This window comes from Brassica napus, chromosome C1 (assembly GCF_020379485.1).
Source record: "Brassica napus cultivar Da-Ae chromosome C1, Da-Ae, whole genome shotgun sequence".
In the NCBI taxonomy this organism is placed as follows: domain Eukaryota; kingdom Viridiplantae; phylum Streptophyta; class Magnoliopsida; order Brassicales; family Brassicaceae; genus Brassica; species Brassica napus.
The window spans coordinates 48,322,411-48,342,682 of record NC_063444.1 but is presented as its reverse complement, the minus strand read 5'-3'; the positions used below and the strand labels follow the sequence as shown (position 1 = coordinate 48,342,682).

At 39.7% G+C, this 20,272-nt stretch overlaps 2 protein-coding genes across 2 annotated transcripts; both read left to right on the top strand.

The window, feature by feature from the left end:
- Positions 1-6,361: 6,361 nt before the first annotated feature.
- LOC106382279 (cytosolic endo-beta-N-acetylglucosaminidase 2-like) lies at positions 6,362-9,208 on the top strand. The gene is made up of 7 exons (XM_048744719.1): positions 6,362-7,345; positions 7,425-7,534; positions 7,602-7,713; positions 7,789-7,896; positions 7,982-8,094; positions 8,179-8,260; positions 8,417-9,208. The coding sequence occupies exons 1-7, from the start codon at positions 7,181-7,183 to the stop codon at positions 8,447-8,449; spliced, it is 723 nt and encodes a 240-aa protein (XP_048600676.1). The 5' UTR covers positions 6,362-7,180; the 3' UTR covers positions 8,450-9,208.
- An 837-nt stretch (positions 9,209-10,045) lies between these two features.
- LOC106382272 (receptor-like protein 35) lies at positions 10,046-13,047 on the top strand. The gene has a single exon (XM_013822273.3). It carries the CDS (start codon positions 10,276-10,278, stop codon positions 12,922-12,924), a length of 2,649 nt encoding a protein of 882 aa, XP_013677727.2. The 5' UTR covers positions 10,046-10,275; the 3' UTR covers positions 12,925-13,047.
- The last annotated feature ends 7,225 nt before the right edge of the window (positions 13,048-20,272 follow it).

Here is a 20,272-nt window from a genome sequence, read left to right as displayed (position 1 = left end):
CCATATTAACACACCGTTAACCGAGTTAACAGATAAATAAGCGGATGTTAATTTTGGGTGTTAAAGCATACGACGTCGTTTCATATCTTTGTCTGATTAAAGACAAACGACGTCGTTTATATAGGTTTGTTATTAAAAATATGTGTTTCCAACGGGTCGAACTCGTGTACTCGGGTTTAATGGTAGGGGTTTTTGCCACTGAGCTAGTGGACTTTGCAATAGATTTACGAACACAGTTTCTTTTATTCTCTTCGAAGCCGAGTTAAAAGACAAATGAATGAAACGACGCGTTTTATATAGCTTTTTTATTAAAAAGATGGGCTTCCATCGGCTCGAACTCGTGCACTCGGGTTTAATGGTAGGGGTTTTTGCCACTGAGCTAGTGGACTTTGCAATAGATTTACGAACACAGTTTCTTTTATTCTCTTTGAATCCGAGTTAAATGAATCAAAAATCATAAATCCAGCTCGATTCTCTTCGATCTCGTCCTTAAGAATCTCGATTCTCACCTTTCCTTCTTCGAGTATCGCATGATGAGTTCGGATCCTTCAACGCTTTTACGGATCCTCGATCTCTCCGGCGATGACAAACTCACAGAAGCATCGCGTTCTCCACCCTTCTTCGACTCTTGAATAGCTTCGTCACTCCCGTAATCGAAATTCCTCATCGCTCCGAAAATCATTACCTCCCTTCCATTCCTTGTGAACTTCGTCTTTACCATCTCCTCACATCACAAGATAAATCCCCAAATTGATTTGAGAAATTAGGGTTACGTTCAAACACGGGTTTCGTTTTCTTTGATTTCAATCAAACACATCTTTTGATCAATAAAAATAAACATGTGTGGTAATCTTCCGAAAAGTCCACTAGCTCAGTGGCAAAACCCCCTAAGGACCACGACTGCACGGGTTCGACTCCAGCCAACAACAATTTTAATTAAGCAAAACGACGTCGTCTTGACATTTTGTCTTTAACAAAACAATTGGATGAAACGACGTCGTTTCACTAAACGACAGTAATTAACAGTGAGTTAACACTGTCTTAACTGTCGGTTAACGGTGTGTTAATCTGGTAAGTCAACCGTAAGTTTGTGAATTAACAAAAAATGTCAACAAAAGATCTGAATTTTATTGGTCAGGCTCGAGTACATGTTTCTTTTGGCAATTTCTGCAAAGTTCAGTGTTTTTTGGCCGATTTCTCAAAGTAAAATCCCTTTAGTTTCTCACACTACACGCATGATCTCCCAAACCATTATTTTTTTCTCGACACGAATTAACTCTCGATCAGAAACTGTAAAATTTTAAATTATTTGCAACAACTCCATTAAATTGTTTTTTTTTTTGAATGAAAGTAAAATTATAATCAAACAAAAACTGTGTTACATCTTGTGCTTCTGTTTTACTTATGAACTCATAAGGCAATAAAAATAAAAGATTCTAACCACCTATTACGATGGTGTTAGATCTTTTCTCGTGCCAAACCAAGTACGCAGACTTCTCTCCAAATAGGCTTGGCCTCTTGCTTTGACTGCAAGCAGATGCAATCTGATCGTTTTATCAACGAGTTTGCTCAGAGTAATGGCATCCTTTGGTTCTTCACCATGTCTCCTCGAGTTTCTTTCCCTCCAGATACTGTGAACTGCTGCCTGCAGGGAGTATCTGATAAGGAACAATTCTGTGGCAGGAAAGGTCGAGCCAGATATTATAGTGATAATGGTATTCCAGTCTGTGGTAAAGCCATCTTTGAGAAGCCCTTGTACCAATGATTTCCAAACCTTAGATGAGTAGGTACATTGAAAAAAGAGATGATGGCAAGTCTCTTGCACTTCATGACATAGAGTACACTCTGCGTTTATGGTAGCATTCCTTGCTTGCATTTTATCTCCTGTTTGCAACCTGTTCTTTATTGCAATCCAGATCATAAATGAGTATTTCGGGGTGGACTCGGGGAACCATATGCCTCTGCTCCAAGGACAGATAGATTGCCTCGTCCTCAGCTGATGCCATGTCTTTTTAGTGGAGAATCGGTTTCCAAATTTTCCTTCTTCGCTTCTCCATAACGGGACATCATCCATGTCCCTTAACCCTCCAATGCGCAATTTATTTATGTCTTCCTCTATATCATTTAGAATGCGCTCTCTATGTCTTCGCCTCCTGTTATTTGAGAGGACATCTGCCATCGTAGCATTTTCCACAATACCAAGCGCTATTTTACCTCTATCACCTACGGCTTCCTTTAGGCAACCAATCTGCGACCAGACATTATACCAAAAGGATGTATGGTTCCCATTTCTGACATCTATACGCAGAAATTGCCTTGCTATGTCTCTCATTCGTAGAATCTTCTTCCATATCCAAGACCCCAAATTTGTCTTAACTGAGATCGACCAGAAAGACCCTTTCCTTATCAAATAACAATGTATCCACTTGACCCACAAGGAGGATCTAGCAGATGATATTCTCCAGATTAGCTTCAGGCAGTGAACTTTGTTTATCTCCTTTAAAGACCTGATTCCCAAGCCTCCTTCATTCTTTGGTAAGCAAATGTCTTGCCAGCTCACTTTTGCTTTTGTAGGTTTTAAAACAGGGCCTGACCAGAGAAAGGCTGCGCATAGACTTTCTATTTCCTTCAAACAACTACCTGGGAGTCGAAAAGCCGCTAGCCAGAAGTTTGCTAGACTCATGATTACCGAGTTGATCAGCTGTAGCCGCCCTGCATGGGAAAGGAAACGACCAGTCCACGAGCTCATGCGCTTTCTTATCTTTTCCACCAATGGCATGTAGTCACTTACTGTCATTCTCTTTGTGAGGAGGGGAAGACCTAAGTAGCGGACTGGTAGCTGTCCTGAGGCGAAGGGGAAGCTTTCGAGGGTCTCTGCTTCTTGTTCCACTGTTGGACCTGCCATGTAGAGAACTGTTTTCTCCAAGTTGATTTTCAGACCCGATATCACTTCAAAGTCTGCAAAGATCCTAAGAATACCTGCAATAGACCTTCGTGTGCCATCAGTGAAGACAAGCAGATCATCAGCAAAGCATAAATGTGTCAAGAGGATGTTCCGACATCTCGGATGGTACCCTATTTCTTTTCTTTCTACTGCCTTGTCAAGCATATTTGATAATACATTCATGCATATGACAAAGAGGTATGGCGATAGTGCACAACCCTGCCTCAGCCCCCTCTTGCTTTGAAAGAAACCCGCTAGTTCCCCATTTACTTGTACAGAAAACGAAGGCGTGCACACACATAGCTCAATCCAATGGATAAATTGCTCCGGCATGTTCAAGGCTCGAAGGGTATTCAAGAGAAATGGCCACTGAACAGAATCGAAAGCTTTTGCTATATCAATCTTCATGGCACATCTTAATGAGATGTCCTCCTTGTGGTAGTCTTTTACAATTTCAGTGGCGAGAAGTAGATTTTCCACAAGCAATCTGTCCTTCACAAATGCGGACTGATTGTAAGATACACAGCGAGGGAGGGTGCCTTTCAGCCTGTTTGCGATGATCTTTGAGATGACCTTATACAAGACATTACAGCAGGCTATGGGTCTGTAGTCTTTCATCTCCATCGCCTCATCTTTCTTTGGTATCAACGCAAGGATTGTGGTGTTGAGGCCCTTTGGAAGAAACCCCTTGCTGAAAAAAGAATGCACCGCTGTGGTAAAATCCTTTGAGATGATACTCCATGAAACCTTGAAGAATTCAACAGTAAACCCATCAGGTCCCGGAGATTTTCCACTAGGCATTCGAAATAGGACTTGTTTGATTTCTGCATCCGTTACCGGTTTAATGAGAGTATTATGTTCTTCGTCGGAGCAGCGGAAGTTGATGATTTGCTGCATCTCCTCTACTGTTTTCTGTTTCAACCCATCCGGTATATGAGATAGGGATTTAGAGAAAAACCTCTCAGCCTCATTTTTTATTTCTTCTTGAGATCGTACCACCTGCCCCGATGCACATCTAATTTCTCTGATTGCATTTCTTGTCTCCCGAATCTTAACGGCGTTGTGGAAGGCTTTATTGTTTTTGTCTCCTACTTGCAACCAGTGTAACTTCGATCTTTGCTTTAGAATTTTTTCCTCAATTCCAGAAACCTTCTGCCACCTCTCAGCTGCTAATAGTTCTGCTTGTATATGATCGTGGGAGGGATCACTTAAGGTAGCTTCTTGCTTCTCACATAGATCTTGATATGCTTCCCTGACCTTCTTGGTCAAGTCACCCAGCTTCTCCTTGCTCAAACTTCTTATCAGTGGTTTCAGGCCTTTGAGAACCTTTGAAAACCGAAACAGAGCTGATGTGGACTGAAACAATGGTATCTTATCTCTCCAATATTCTTCTAGCCTTCTAAGAAACTCTGGCATTTCTGCCACTGCATTCGTAAACTTAAATGGTCTGCGTTTCCCAACAGCTTCAGGCTTCAAGTGGAACCTTCCTCTCAGGTGGTCTGAGCAACCTCCAGATTCAAAGACATTATAGGCTTGAGTTCTCCTGTGAAGCCACACTTCATTAACTAGGATTCGATCCAGTTTCTTACATATGATCCCTTCATCCCTCCTATTGCACCAAGTGAACTTAGGGCCTTGATACCCCATATCAGTGAAATGACAATACTGAACCACACTTTCAAACTCTCTCATTCCTGTGGTTGTGATCCCAGAGTCCTGATAATTTGAGTGCTCTCCTCCCCCCAGTATTTCATTAAAATCTCCCATGACTATCCACTCCTTATTTCTGAATAAGGGTGAGCTTTGATGTGACTTTATATCGTCCCATAGCTCTCTTCTCTGCTCTACTGTGTTCTCCGCATAGACGAAAGAACAAAAGAACTCTTCCTCCTCACCCTCCAGCAGAACTGAGACCGTGATCATTTGTTCTGACTTGAAAACAGGTGTGAGCCTGACGCGAGGGCTCCAAAGAACCCATATCCTTCCCTTCCTACTAAACTCGTAATTGCTTATACAAGACCATCCTCTGCAGACTGAATCAACAATTGCAGCTGATTTCCTTTCCTTCACTCTTGTTTCCAGCAAGCACCCAAACTGAAAATCTTTACTTCTTATCCAATTATGGACCACTGTGTGTTTTGATGGCTTGTTGAAGCCTCTTACATTCCAAAAAAACCCAGTCATTGGGAAGATTTGTTGGAGCTTCTTCTTCCTGAATTACCAGGCATGTTGATCGCAAGGATGACCTTATGATTCGTCTTGGAGTTTCGTGGGATATAGGGTCTTTTGTAAGTACTCTCTCCCTTTTCCGACTTTTCCTCATCCCCTTTTGTCCCTTTCGTTTCACACTTTTGTTTTCCTCCTTGTACTGTCTGTCCCCCTGCTACTTCAACTTGAGCTGGGTCTGATGTCACATCTTCCTCCAAAAGCTCTCCTCCTTCACGTTCTTCTGCCATGTCCTTCCTTTCATTTTTCTCACTCACCCCGATTTCCTTCTGCTTTACATTCCCCTCCAATATCACAGTTTCCTCCGGTATTTTTGTAGTTTCAGATTTCTCATCCTGCTTCAAACTCTCAGATTCCTCCATATTATCTTTAACACTTTGCTTCTCTGGTTCTTCCACCTTCTCAGTTTCCTCTAGATCATTTAGCACTTCAGATTTCTCATCCTGCTTCAAACTCTCGGATTCCTCCATATTATCTTTAACACTTTGCTTCTCTGGTTCTTCCACCTTCTCAGTTTCCTCTAGATCATTTAACACTTCAAATCTGGAAGCTAATTTGACATGACCGTACTTCAGCTCTTGCCTTTTGCTACTACTTTTACCATTTGAGACATTATACCACTCTTCTACCACCTGTCCCTCTTCAATTTCATCATCCTGCTCAATGTTTTGCAATTCTAATTTATCATTCTCTACTACGAACACATCGACCTCATTGCCTCCACTCTCTCCTTGCTTTTTACTTGATGTCTCCGTAGCTACTTTGGCTAGTTCCTTTGCCATATCCTGAACTGACAATTCGTTACTCTCCTTTTTGCTCCTGACACATGATTTCTCGGCATGTCCCCATTTTGCACACGTGAGACACCGTAGAGGAAGCCATGGATAGATGAACTCAACATTGAAAGCCTTGCCATTTTTTGTGAATGTCATCTGCTGCGGTAGCTCCTTTGTTAAGTCGGCATTAATAAACACCTTTGCTAGCTTGAAGTTTGTGCAAGACGCCGTCTCAGGGTGTAGTCTCACAGGGTAGCCAGCTGCACTTGTGATAAAACTAAGCCCCTGCCAAGAGAACATATGCATTGGAACATTTTTGAGGTGGACCCATAGTGGTATAGACTTCACTTCTGGCTTCTCCTTTAGTTCATCTGGAGTCCATTTGGTAACTACCAAAGGTATGTTCCCAATGTTCCACATGCCTCTTCGGAGAACCCTTGCTCTCACATTAGCGTTTGTAATGCGAAACTTCATTGTAGTACCATCAACCTCTTGTACATCAATCACTTGCTTCTTGTCCCCGTACGACCAAATCTTGTTTACCACCGCATGAATACGAGCAATATGGGGAGCTGTGTCCAGGAATTTTCCAATCAAGTAATCTTTCCATAGTGGATTTGCGTTGTTGATAACCTCATCTGGTATCTCCACCGTTTGCTGTCCCTCAGACTCAGTGATAGCTAGATCGTATTTTCTCAAGATCTTCTTCTCTTGAGCCGCTGTAACCCATGACATCCCTTTTGATGTCGTCGACCCCGATTGACTCTTCGCAGCCATACCCGGACCCTCTTTCTGTGTTTGTAACACCTGAACCGCCTCCTGACCCTCACCGCAGCATCCCCCCTCGACGTTTGTTTATTTTCCAGCCATCGACCCAGCTCCCGATCCGGGTCCCAGATCCTCCTTTTGCACTTCTGCCACTCGCCCTACCCCCTGAGCACCTTCAACACTCGCCAGCACCCTTGAGCCGTCCGGCGGCTTCGTCATGACGTAACCGCAGGTCGGAGTCCTTCGAAATCGCCTATCTCGCGATCGCGTTGGATGGAACCGACCGAAGATCTGGAGTGTGGAGGAGGAAGTTGCCGGACGATCTTGAAAAAATCGCAGTTTGTTTCGCAATCACTGTTCACTCAATCGTTACTGTTCACTCAATCCAACTCCTTTTGTCTATATTCACCATTTTCAACTCCATTAAATTGGGGTTGAGTGTTTGCACTTACTTTCTTGTGTGTTTATGGAAACGTTAAAAAGGTGTTGGGGACTTTCATCACGGAATGGGATGAAGGTAAAGCTACCTGCAAAGGAGATGCTTGCCACTAAGGAGTCTGCTCTGATGTATGCTGAGCGTTTGGTTGAGCTTGCTACTTCTCTAGGTTTTGATGGTTGGCTGATGAGTTTTGTAACATATCTGCATCCAAAACATACTACTAGTTAAGTGGAGAGAAGGTCATTTCGTTTATGTAAGCTGTTACATGCAGATTAATATAGAGAACGAAATAGATGAAGAACAGATTCCTAATTTGAAGGAATTCGTAAGCCATCTAACAAAAGTCTTGCATTCATCTACTCTTGGGGCTTTGGTTATATGGTGAGTTGTTAACAAGTTCTTTCTTTTGGTATAACCACTTTGATCTGATCACCCTTTTTAATTGCAGGTACGACAGTGTCACTGTTTCTGGCGATCTCAAATGGCAAGATCATTTGAATGAGAAGAATAAACCTTTCTTTGACTTGTGTGATGGAATCTTCATGAACTATACATGGAAGGTACCGTTTTGGTTTTCGGTTTGTGTTTCTTCTATTTGCCTTTGCATGTTATTTGAGTAAGTGATGATATTTCAGGAGAGCTACCCCAACCTATCAGCTGAAGTTGCTGGGGACAGAAAATACGATGTCTACATGGGGATTGATGTCTTCGGTCGCGGATCCTTTGGTGGTGGGCAATGGACTGTATGTTTTCAGAAACTCTTGCGAACACCAATTATTTTGTCATTGTTTTTCTTCACTGTCTCATCAATATCTATATATATGCTAGGTTGATACTTCTCTTGATTTGCTGAAGAGAAACAATGTATCAGCTGCCATTTTCGCTCCCGGATGGGTATATGAGACTGCACAACCTCCTAATTTTCATACAGCTCAGAATAAGTACTACTCTTCTTTTGCCTGTTTGTTTGTAAAATAAATTGCCATTTATTTGTCATCTTATTATCGTTCATTCGTTCTCTTCAGATGGTGGTCACTTGTTGAGAAGTCATGGGGAATAGTCCAAACATATCCACAAATCTTGCCTTTTTACTCGGATTTCAATCAGGTAAACTGAGATTGATCTAGTCTTTCTTCCTATCAGTTATCTGATGCTCCATGGTACAACATATCTTGCCAAAGTCTCCAGGTTCAACCATCTTATAGTCATTCATTGTACATATAATATTATCTTCTCATCTGATTGTTGTGTTATTCACGTCAGCCACTCCTAGAGTTCAAGGAAGACAAGTTCTAAACTTGGACTCCTGCTTCGTTTCTCATCCCCATCACACGAAACTAAATCAATACTTGTGGCCCCACAAGAACCAATCCCCATATTAGTAGATCACATGTTCTTGAAGTGCCTTGTCATGGATGGACACACACTGATTGAAATCTTTGCCTTTTGCTACGGACCATAGAACTCGACAAAGACATCAGAGTACGTTGCATTGCTCGGTCACATCTCAATCAAAGATCATGTTCAGCTCCTCCAGCAAAACTTCGTTTCCTTACATCATGGGTCATCGAGGCTCATAACATACAGCTTGTACCGTGTAATTCCGGTTCTAAGATCCTCAGGGTTAAGCTAGAATGGAGACAGAAACAGCGTGAAGACTCTGTTCTCCCAGTGTACAATGTGTATGCAGAGAGTGTGAAGTCAACTGATGTACTAAGATCGAGGAAGGTTTTGGAGAAACCAAGAAGCGAGAGAGTGTTCCTCGGAATCTCTCACGTACCAGCCTACTACGTTTCGGAACTGGTGCTAGATTCGGACGTGAAAGGAGTCAGCTTCGTGGTTCAATCCTGTGGTGAAGATGGTTCATGGATGAAGGTAGATGATTCCCCTAACCTTCTTGTGGACTTGGAAGGTCTCTCGTAGGTTGCTTGAAACTATGTATGAAACGATTAATAATGTATATTACAAAATTACATTAATCTAGAAAGTGGGGAAAAACATAATAAAAAAATCTGAACCAAGTCTCTTCCGTATGGAAGTTTTGGTTTCTCATCACTAGTAGTCTCTTTTCTGTATATTTTATCGAATGAAAGTGAGATGATTATCACCAAAACTTGTTATTTATGGACGTGAGAAAGAACAAATGCGGAAACTGATTGGTTCATCAACATTTTTTTTTTTTGTTTACTACTGCCATATATTGAAGAAACAAAATAGCGATGGAGTAAAATCTTGGCTTCTTCCCGACGATCTCGCCCTGAGAAATATTATTTGAAGAATATACTCACTATTATATGGCTCGATCGTGAGTACATTTAATTCACGACGAAGAGTTGATTCTTCTGTCACGAAGAATGTTCTCATTATTATATGACTTCGAGCAGATTGATATTTTTGTTCATTTTGATTGATTCTTTTATTCTTTTTGTCATTTTGCATATATTTCTCATTTTGGAAGTCATGAGGAATAAACCAAAAATAAAAATAAGACCATTCGCCGTTGAGTTTTCTTGAAAAGGTTGATGTTTGTTTTCTTCTTACTAAATGTAAGAGATTCATTCTTATTTTGAAATTCTATCAAAATTAAACTAGTTTAGCAGTTAAATTAGTTCTTTTTTCAAAGCAAGGAATGTCATAAAATCTTGAACTTTTAAATAATAAGTAAAAAAGATAAAACATTTAATATCAAATCGAAAGACTACAATATATGCAAATATGCATGGGTCTCGTAGTCGTAAACGTTAGTACTTTTGGGTCAATATGCATGGGTCGTTAGTATACGTTAGATTAAATCCAAATGTAAACCTAAGCAAAATAAAACTTCATAAATTACGTTTTCTTTGGTTTAGACAATTCTTTTTTTTTTTTTGAAAATTCATGTAATTAGTGTAGGGGACCAATATGTGTAGAAAATTGACTATCCGACACAAAGATTTTGCTTTCGACGTGACGAATAATGTATTTTTCTCTATGGATTTTTTTTTGTGGGGAGTAAATACAGAGTCTATTATTGTGTATATAAAGAAATGACCATGGAAGCATATTACTCATCACCAATTTCCCTTTTCTTTTTGCTCTTTCAGTTTTTGATATTCAAGAAAGTTAAATAAGCTTAAAGAAGAATGAAAGGCTATTGGAACTTAACGAGTACCATTTCTCTTACTCTTTCTATACTTTTTTTATTCGGCTACAGTTATGAGGACGTGTCTGCGGTTCCAACTACGCACTTGTGTCGTCCAGATCAAAGGGATGCACTTCTTCAGTTCAAGAACGAGTTTGAGGTTCTAAACTCTTCCTTTGCTTATGATTGTTATTTAGATGATTATATAGTAAAGCGTCATCCAAAAACGGAATCATGGCGGAATAACAGCGACTGTTGTACTTGGGAGGGTATCACGTGCAACGTCAAGTCCGGTGAAGTGATCGAGCTAGACCTTAGTTGCAGCTACCTAGGTGGCAGGTTTCATTCCAATAGCAGTCTTCAAAACCTTCATTCTCTCACCACCCTAGACCTTTCAAGTAATCGTTTTAGTGGTCAAATCATGTCTTCTATCAGAAACCTTTCTCATATCACCTCTCTCGACCTTTCAGAAAATGTTTTCAGCGAGTTCATTCTTTCTTCGATTGTAGACCTTTCGTATCTCACCTATCTCGATCTTTCATGGAACTTTCTTTCTGGTCAGATTCCATCTTCGATTGGAAATCTTTCTCATCTCACTTCTCTTGACCTTTCTGGGAACAATATTGTTGGTGAAATCCCATCTTCTTTTGGCAATCTAAACCATCTGACCAGCTTAGATGTTGCTGTAAATAGGCTCAATGGAAGCTTTCCCATTGCACTACTAAATTTGACGAAGTTGTCATCTTTAGAACTCTATTACAATCAGTTCACAGGAACAATTCCTCATAACATCACTTCACTATCCAAATTGACGACCTTTTATGCAAGTAACAATGCTTTCACTGGAACCCTGCCTTCTTCTCTCTTCACCATTCCTTCTATTGATTACGTTAATTTGTCTGATAACCAACTCAACGGTAATCTTGAGCTTGGGAATATATCTTCACCACCTAAGCTACGAGTGTTAGTCGTTGGCAATAACAAGTTGAGAGGGCTGATTCCGGGCACGATATCTAAATTTACCAACCTTGTCAGACTTGACCTTTCCCGTTACACAACACAAGGTCAAGTTGACTTTAGTATCTTCTCACATCTCAAGTGGCTCAAACTTCTTGATCTATCCGATTTGAACGCGACCACTACGATTGACATGAATGATTTCTTGTCATATTTTAAGAGGCTCGGTGTGTTGGATCTCTCAGGCAACCATGTTTCAGCCACAAACAAGAGTCCAATTTCAGATCCCTCTTCTTTGTATCAGTTGTACTTGTCAGGCTGCGGTATCACCGAGCTCCCGGAGTTTGTAAGATTGCAAAATATGGAGAAGCTAGACATTTCTAACAATAAAATCAAAGGACAAGTGCCTGGCTGGTTATGGAAGATACCAAAGCTGATTTACCTGAATCTTTCCAACAACACCTTCACTGGCTTCGAAAACTCAACGAAACATGGGCTATCTTTAATGGCCTTGTTAGCCTCCAACAACAATTTCACGGGAAAGATTCCCTCTTTAATATGTGATTTGCGCTTTGTATTCATTCTTGATTTATCAAACAACAACTTCAATGGTTCAATCCCTCGTTGTCTGGGAAATCTCAACTATACTCTTACAGATCTAAACCTTGGTCAAAATCATCTTCATGGAGGTCTTCCGGAGAATATATTTGGAAACTTAAGAGCGCTTGACGTCGGTCATAACCAACTTACGGGAAAGCTTCCAAGATCTTTGATCCGGTTCTCTAGTCTTGAAGTTCTGAACGTGGAAAGCAACTTCTTCAATGATACGTTTCCATTTTGGTTGAGTTTTCTACCAGAGTTAAAAATTCTTGTGTTACGCTCCAATGCCTTCTATGGAACGATACATCATACTTCGTTCCCTAAATTGCAAATCATCGACATATCGCACAATCACTTCAATGGAGCTTTGCCTTCACACTACTTTGTGAAGTGGAGTGCTATGTCATCACTTGGGTCAATTTATTATCAGCCTGATGAAATGTACATGGGAGATTCATATTACCATGATTCAGTGGTGTTGATGAATAAAGGTATAGAGATGGAGCTTGTACGTATCCTAAAGATCTACACAGCACTCGACTTTTCAGGGAACAAATTTGAAGGAGAGATCCCAAGGTCCATTGGTCTATTAAAAGAGCTTCTTGTGCTCAACTTGTCGAACAATGCTTTCACTGGCCACATCCCTTCATCTATGGGAAACTTGACAGCTCTTGAGTCATTGCACGTTTCCCAAAACCAGCTTTCAGGAGAAATTCCGCAAGAGCTAGGGGAACTCTCATTCCTTTCGTACATGAACTTCTCTCATAACAAGCTTACAGGTCTAGTACCAGGAGGCACTCAGTTTCGAAGGCTGAACTGCACTTCTTTTGAGGATAATCCGGAACTTTCTGGCCCTTCTCTTGACGAAATTTGCAGAGATATTCACACGCCAACACCGCATGAACCGTCGGAAGAAGAAGAAGAAGAAGAGGAAGAGGTGTTGAGTTGGAAAGCAGCTGTAATAGGATTCATACCTGGTATTGCCTTTGGATGGGTGATTGGATATATACTTTTTTCCTACAAACCACAGTGGTTCTTCATGAACCCTTTTGCCCGAAACAAGCGCAGAATCAGCAGCACCACTACTCATTAAAGTTCTTTGTTGGCAGTTTTTTTTTACGTTTTATTAAACTTCTTTGTTTCTCTGTAATTGAACAACTATGTTTCTTAAGCTGAAAGTTACAAGCACAGTCAAAGATGTGTCGTTTTTTCCCCTCTTGTGAATCTAAACATCAACTGTTTAGACGTGAGACGAGCAATGAACAGATGATCCACATCAACGTTATAATCAACACAGGGCTTTAGAAAAGGATCAATACTATTAAAAAGGAAAAAGTTTTAAAAAATCTACTTAAAAAAAATTGTTGCATCCTTTCATTTTTAGTCCAACCTATAATATATAACCAAATATTATAATAACATTTATTATAACAACCAAATAAGATTCTAGCGAATATCTTTCTCTAATAGTTTTGGTAATATATTAATTCTCTAATTGTTAGATATTTGTTCATTATTTAGAAAATCTGTGTGACATATCTGGTCTATTAAAAATATGTATCACTAGATATTACGGATTACGGTTACCAAATAACATTTGAAAAGAGTTTTTGTATATATGTCGATATGTTACATTGCATTCAAATATATAGGTTACTTTCGTGGTTTTCAAATGAATCAGTCCAAATCTTATAGTTTTCTAGATTCCCTAATAATATAATTGTACAATATTATACTATATTTTCTTATATCACACATTAGTATATTAAATATATATTTACTTATCCCATGCGGTAATATAGTTAAAGGGATAATGATGTATTCCTATATACTAGGGACTTAGGTTTATCTACACGTTCATAGATTCTATATTCTCGTTGTATAAGTACCAAGATTGGTTGATGAATAAACACAGACTTTACATTATATTTTATGGTATCAGAGCTAAGATTTCATAACCTAATTTTTTTTTTCAATACTATTGATCTTCTTCTATCTTCTACTACTACGGTTCATCAACCATAATGGCTGAGCACGACACGCCAGCTGTTTCTACAACTACGCAGGCGACTTCCAGAGATTCGTCACCATACTATCTACACCCATCAGACAATCCTGGAGCCCTTATTACTTCTGTTCTACTTAAACAAGACAACTATACTGAATGGGCTACAGAACTCCGAAATTCTCTCCAAGCGAAACAGAAAACATGTTTTATTGATGCTACCATTCCAAAACCTACAGACGGACCAGACTTATCGCGATGGCTTGCAGCAAATTCTATGATTGTCGGATGGATTCGCACTTCAATCGATTCAAAACTCAGATCAACAGTTACTCATGTGCCTGAAGCACACAAGCTTTGGGAATCTCTGCGTTTTCGTTTTTCTGTCAAAAACGGGACCCGTCTACATCAGCTACAAGATGAAATAACAAATTGCAAGCAAGATGGACAGACGGTCCTTGACTACTATGGTCGGTTAACTAAACTCTGGGAAGAGTTGCAAAATATGAAGACAACTCGACCTTGTACGTGTGCTGCTGCGACTGATATTGAAAAAGAAAGAGAAGACGCGAAAGTTCATAAATTCTTGTTTGGTCTAGACGACTCGCGATTCTCTGCCATCCGTTCTCGCATCACCGACGAAGATCCATTACCGGATCTCAATATTGTTTACTCAAGGGTGATTCGTGAGGAGCAAAACATGGCAACTACCCGATCTAAAGAGCAACGAACCGAAGCTTTAGGGTTCTCAGTTCAAACCGAGAATTCCAAAGAGTTGGTTTCTGCCAAAACTGATACTACTCCACGACCAAGAGATCCTTCTCGAACTTGTACCCATTGTGGTCGTACAGGTCACGATATAACAGAGTGCTTCTTGGTCCATGGCTTTCCTGACTGGTACACTGAACAACAACAACAACGCAATGGTTCATCATCATATCGAGGTGGACGTGGTGGTCGTTCTAACAACAATCGTGGGCGTGGCCGCGGAAGAGCTAATGCTGCACAAAGCAATTCTCACCAACAATCGGATCAGATTGCATCTCTGATCGCACTTCTCCAAAACCAACAAAGCAATTTATCATCGGAACGCTTGTCGGGTAAAACAATGCTTACTGACGTTATTATTGATACAGGGGCATCACACCATATGACGGGTGATATATCATTATTACATGATGTCTATGATATCCCATCATCATCGGTTACATTTCCTAATGGACGTGATTCTCTTGCTACGAAGCAAGGATCTCTGCGTCTCAGCAAGGATTATGTGCTTCACGATGTTCTCTGTGTCCCCGATTTCTATTGCACACTCATATCAGTTTCGAAACTTTTAAAACAAACTGGATGCATAGCAATATTTACTGATACATTGTGTGTTTTACAGGACCGTTTTTCGAGGACTCTGATTGGAGCAGGTGAAGAACGTGAGGGGGTGTACTATTTTACGGGGGTTAAGGTTGCACGAATTCATGGAGCTTCTAAGACAAAATCTTCTTCTTCAACTCTGTGGCATCGTCGACTTGGCCATCCATCCTACAAAGCTTTGTCTTCTTTACCGGTGTTTCAGAATTTTAAAATAGATTTTAGTGAGTCTAAATGTGATATTTGTTTCAAAGCAAAACAGACTCGCCAAGTGTTTCCCGATAGTCTTAATAAAGCTGTTTTTCCTTTTGCATTAATCCACTGCGATGTTTGGGGACCTTATAGAACACCAGCCTCTTGTGGGGCTGTATACTTTCTTACCATAGTGGATGATTACTCGCGAGCTGTATGGACTTATTTGATGCTTGAAAAATCAGAAGTCTCTTCTCTTATACGCAACTTTTGTGCGATGAGTGAACGCCAGTTTGGACATAAAGTACAGACCATACGGACAGATAATGGAACGGAATTCATGACACTCGGACCTTACTTTCGCGAGACCGGTATCATTCATCAGACATCTTGTACCTATACACCCCAACAAAACGGTAGAGTGGAAAGGAAACACAGACACATATTGAATGTGGCTCGTGCCTGCATGTTCCAGTCACGATTACCTATTGAATTTTGGGGAGAGAGCATCTTGGCTGCGGCTCACGTCATTAACCGAACACCTACTAACATTCTTAATGGTAAAACGCCTTATGAAGTTCTTCATGGTCGACCACCTATCTATGAGCAGTTAAGAGTGTTTGGTTGCCTCTGTTACGCTCACCTAAGACCTCGTGACAGAGACAAATTTGCTACAAGAAGTCGAAAATGCATATTCGTAGGTTACCCCTTTGGCAAGAAAGCTTGGCGCTTGTATGATGTCGAAACTAATGAGTTTATTGTTAGCCGGGATGTGGTGTTTTTCGAGGATCAGTTTCCAGGTATTGAAGACTTACCTTCGGTTACAGTACCAGTTTCACAAACTGCTCTTCCTATTGACGACTGGTTGATAAATTTTGAAACTCCAGTTCTCTCTACTACACCTGAACCTTCTCCTACTATACCCACGACTTCCTCTCCTACTCACAATACTACTACTACACCTGATGTTTCTTCTCCGCCTTTACCATCTACACCTACTGCCCCGTCTACAAGCAATTCCCCACCAGATACTGTTGTCCAACCAACTCCTAACCCTACTTCTGCATCTCCACTACCGTCTCCATCTTCACCAATACGTGATCATGACATATCGGGATCTTCTCCTGGCCTACTTGATCTTCTTGGACGTGGTCATCGAACAAAGAAACCATCGGTCTTATTGAAGAATTTTCTCACGAACTCTGCAACTACAAACACCCCTCACGTTCTCAACAAGCAATATCAGAGTTCTCCATCAACGGTCTCAGGTAAGACACTGTATCCCATTGCTGATTACTCATCTACCTCTGCTTTTACTGCTAACCACCAGGCGTTTCTAGCAAAAATTACTACAGATTTTGTTCCAAAGAATTATAAAGAAGCCGTCAATGATCCAAGGTTCAACGGTGCAATGAAAACAGAGGTAACAGCTTTAGAAGCTAACCATACTTGGGACATTACAGCTCTCCCTCCTGGCAAGAAGGCAATCGGGTGTGGCTGGATTTATACAAACAAGTATAAAGCAGATGGTACTCTTGAACGACCAAAAGCTCGCCTGGTTGCTCGTGGTAATAGACAAAAAGAGGGACTTGATTACAAAGATACATTCGCCCCTGTGGCAAAGATGAATACGGTTCGGTTTCTTCTGAAAGTTGCGGCTGCTAAGCGATGGGAGATCCACCAAATGGATGTCCACAACGCGTTTCTACATGGAGATCTCGAAGAAGAAATATATATGGAACTTCCTCCTGGTTTTAAATCTGATGATCCATCCAAAGTTTGTCGTCTTCGGAAGTCTTTGTATGGTCTTAAACAATCTCCTCGCTGCTGGTTTGCGAAACTTAGTCAAGCTCTCAAGTCGTTTGGCTTTGTTCAAAGCTACGAGGATTACTCTCTGTTCTCATTCATGGAAGCTAACATATGTCTCCATATTCTGGTTTATGTGGATGATTTTATAATTGCTGGCAATGACGCTGCTACTATTCAAAGATTCAAGGATTACTTACATCGATGCTTCAAAATGAAAGACTTAGGCAAACTTAAATATTTTTTGGGTTTGGAAATTGCTAGAGGACCTGAAGGGATATTTGTCTCTCAGAGGAAGTATGCACTCGATATCATAACCGAGTGTGGCTTACTTGGAGCGAAACCAGCGCCAGTCCCAACTGAACTCAACCACAAACTTGCACTCGCCAAGGGCATGAGACTTCAGGATCCGGGCAAGTATCGTCGTCTTGTTGGACGATTGATATATCTTACTTTCACACGTCCGGAGCTAAGCTACATTGTTCACATTCTATCACAATTTATGCATAAACCGCTTGAAGATCACTGGGCAGCTGCGTTACGAGTCATCCGCTATCTTAAAGGCTGTCCAGACCAAGGTATCATGCTGTCTTCCGACGCAAACCTTACTCTTACCGCATACTCTGACTCGGATTGGTCTGCGTGTCCTATAACACGTCGTTCTCTAAGTGCCTACGTTGTTCTTCTTGGTGATTCTCTTGTTTCGTGGAAAACAAAGAAGCAACGGACAGTGTCTAGATCATCAGCTGAAGCTGAGTATAGATCAATGGCAGATACTACATGTGAGTTAAAATGGCTCAAACGACTTCTTCTCCAGTTCGGCTTCTTTCATCCTCAACCCATGAGACTTTTCTGTGACAGTCAATCTGCGCTCCATATTGCTAAGAATCCTGTGTTCCATGAACGTACCAAACATGTCGAAAATGATTGTCACTTTGTTCGAGATGCTGTGCGTGACAAGCTTATTACTACTGAACACATTACAACGAGGAATCAGCCTGCGGACTTACTTACCAAAGCCTTGCCCACTCCGACATTTCATCATTTGTTGTCCAAGTTGGGAATTCGAGATATGTCATTACCAACTTGAAGGGGGGTAAAGGGATAATGATGTATTCCTATATACTAGGGACTTAGGTTTATCTACACGTTCATAGATTCTATATTCTCGTTGTATAAGTACCAAGATTGGTTGATGAATAAACACAGACTTTACATTATATTTTAATAGTACTCATTTTCAAACTGTACTATTAATCAATTTTCACTGTTTGGCTTCTTAAAATATTGGCTAGGTAATTTAAAATATATGAATAGTAGCCAATCAAAAACTTTAAGTTCTAAACTAATATTTGATTGTTTAAACTTTTACTAAACTATCCTAGATTTTTTCCAATTCTAATAATAATAATAATAATAATAATAATAATAATAATAATAGAAAAGAGAGTAGGCTTAGGCATTCGATTTTTAGGTCAGGTACGGATCAGTTTCTTTCGCGCATAGGTCTTTCGGATCCTAGACATTTAGACCTAAGTAGGTATTTGAATTTTTTTTTTGTTTTGGGTTGGTGTCAGTTCTTCTTGTGTTTGGATCAATAATTAAGATACATGTAAACTACATATAATTTTTGGATACCTAATGAGTTCAGATCGGTTCAGATATTTAGGATCTAAAAAAGATTCGAAGTACCAAAAACTTTAAAAATACATGAAACACAAAAATATTCAAAAGTATTTAAATACTCAAAATGATGTGAATATATTATTCATTAATATAATTGTTTTTGTACTGTTTTTATCTTGTGCAGTTTTGAAAGTGCAATATGTATTATACTAATTTATGTCATTAATTTAAATGACTAACAAATGATTGAAAAAAAAAAATTTCATATGAACATGTTTATTTTCAATCTGTTCATCATCAAATGTAATGGCATGTATAAATGTTAATTGTATAACGTGATGTATCATAGATGAAAGATTGCAAAAAAAAAAAATTAACATCGAAAACTCATTGCAAATAATCTAAGAGTTTTGGAGTAATACAACCAAACAATTAAACTCTAAATCACCAATATACAACATAATAAACCTCAATAAAACAGAGATAATGTAGAAAAATACAGATTTAAAATGACAATGACAATGACAAAGATGATACATTACCATTTTTGGTTCAATTATTAAATGAAACATACTTTTTATGAATCAGACTTAGTATAGGTTATTGAGTCAAATATTTAAATCATACAAATAATTCAATATCACATATATGTATGGCCAAAACCTATATATAGGTTAACATAGATGTATGTCAAAAATCTAAAATACAAGTATACCATCAATGAAATATCTAAGTTAGTGTTAAATTAAGTGTCATTTTTCGTTAATATAACTTAAACTTAATAAGAAAAATACCACTAACAATTTTTTTTTGACAACAATACCACTAACAATTTAAAACAATAAATTAAATTATTGCATGTGAACTATAAAATTTTATATCACTAATCATGTAAAACAAATATGTATATGTTATGAACCAGATTGTGGATGGTTCATAACCAAGAGATTATGATTTGTAATCTTTCCATTTATTTATGACGGTGTAATCTTCTATATAAGAAACCTCTATGTTATGAATAAAGATAGATTTTTCCATTACTTTTATAACACGTTATCAGCACGAAACTCTAAATCTCTAAGCTAATACCCAAATAGGAAAACCCTAAAACCCTAACCCTAGCCGGTGATCCGACGAACCCTAAACCCCGATCGCGTCTCTTGTTCCCGCATCTGTTCCAGCTCGCGTCCCCGATCAACTTCAGCCCAAGGCATTCATGATCCTAGCTCAGACGTTCGCGGCCCGAGAGCAGCTCCAGCACGCGACATCTTCCTCGTTCGCTACAACATCAGACAGCTCGCGTCCCGTTCGTGCCCAGCTCGTGGCTCAACTCCTTTGGTGGTCCGATTCAACAATCATCTAAGGTTAAAAGGTATTTCAAAACCTAAGAACCCATAATCGAACATGGATTGATTGATAAAAAATGAAACCCTAAAACCCTAAT

Bases quoted from the DNA above. Each gene is read 5' to 3' on its own strand.
- LOC106382272 (XM_013822273.3), top strand. From the start codon at position 10,276: ATGAAAGGCTATTGGAACTTAACGAGTACCATTTCTCTTACTCTTTCT.
- LOC106382279 (XM_048744719.1), top strand. From the start codon at position 7,181: ATGGAAACGTTAAAAAGGTGTTGGGGACTTTCATCACGGAATGGGATG. The intron at 7,346-7,424 runs GTAACATATCTG...TGTTACATGCAG, and splicing joins ATGGTTGGCTGATGAGTTTT to ATTAATATAGAGAACGAAAT. The intron at 8,095-8,178 runs GTACTACTCTTC...CGTTCTCTTCAG, and splicing joins TTTCATACAGCTCAGAATAA to ATGGTGGTCACTTGTTGAGA.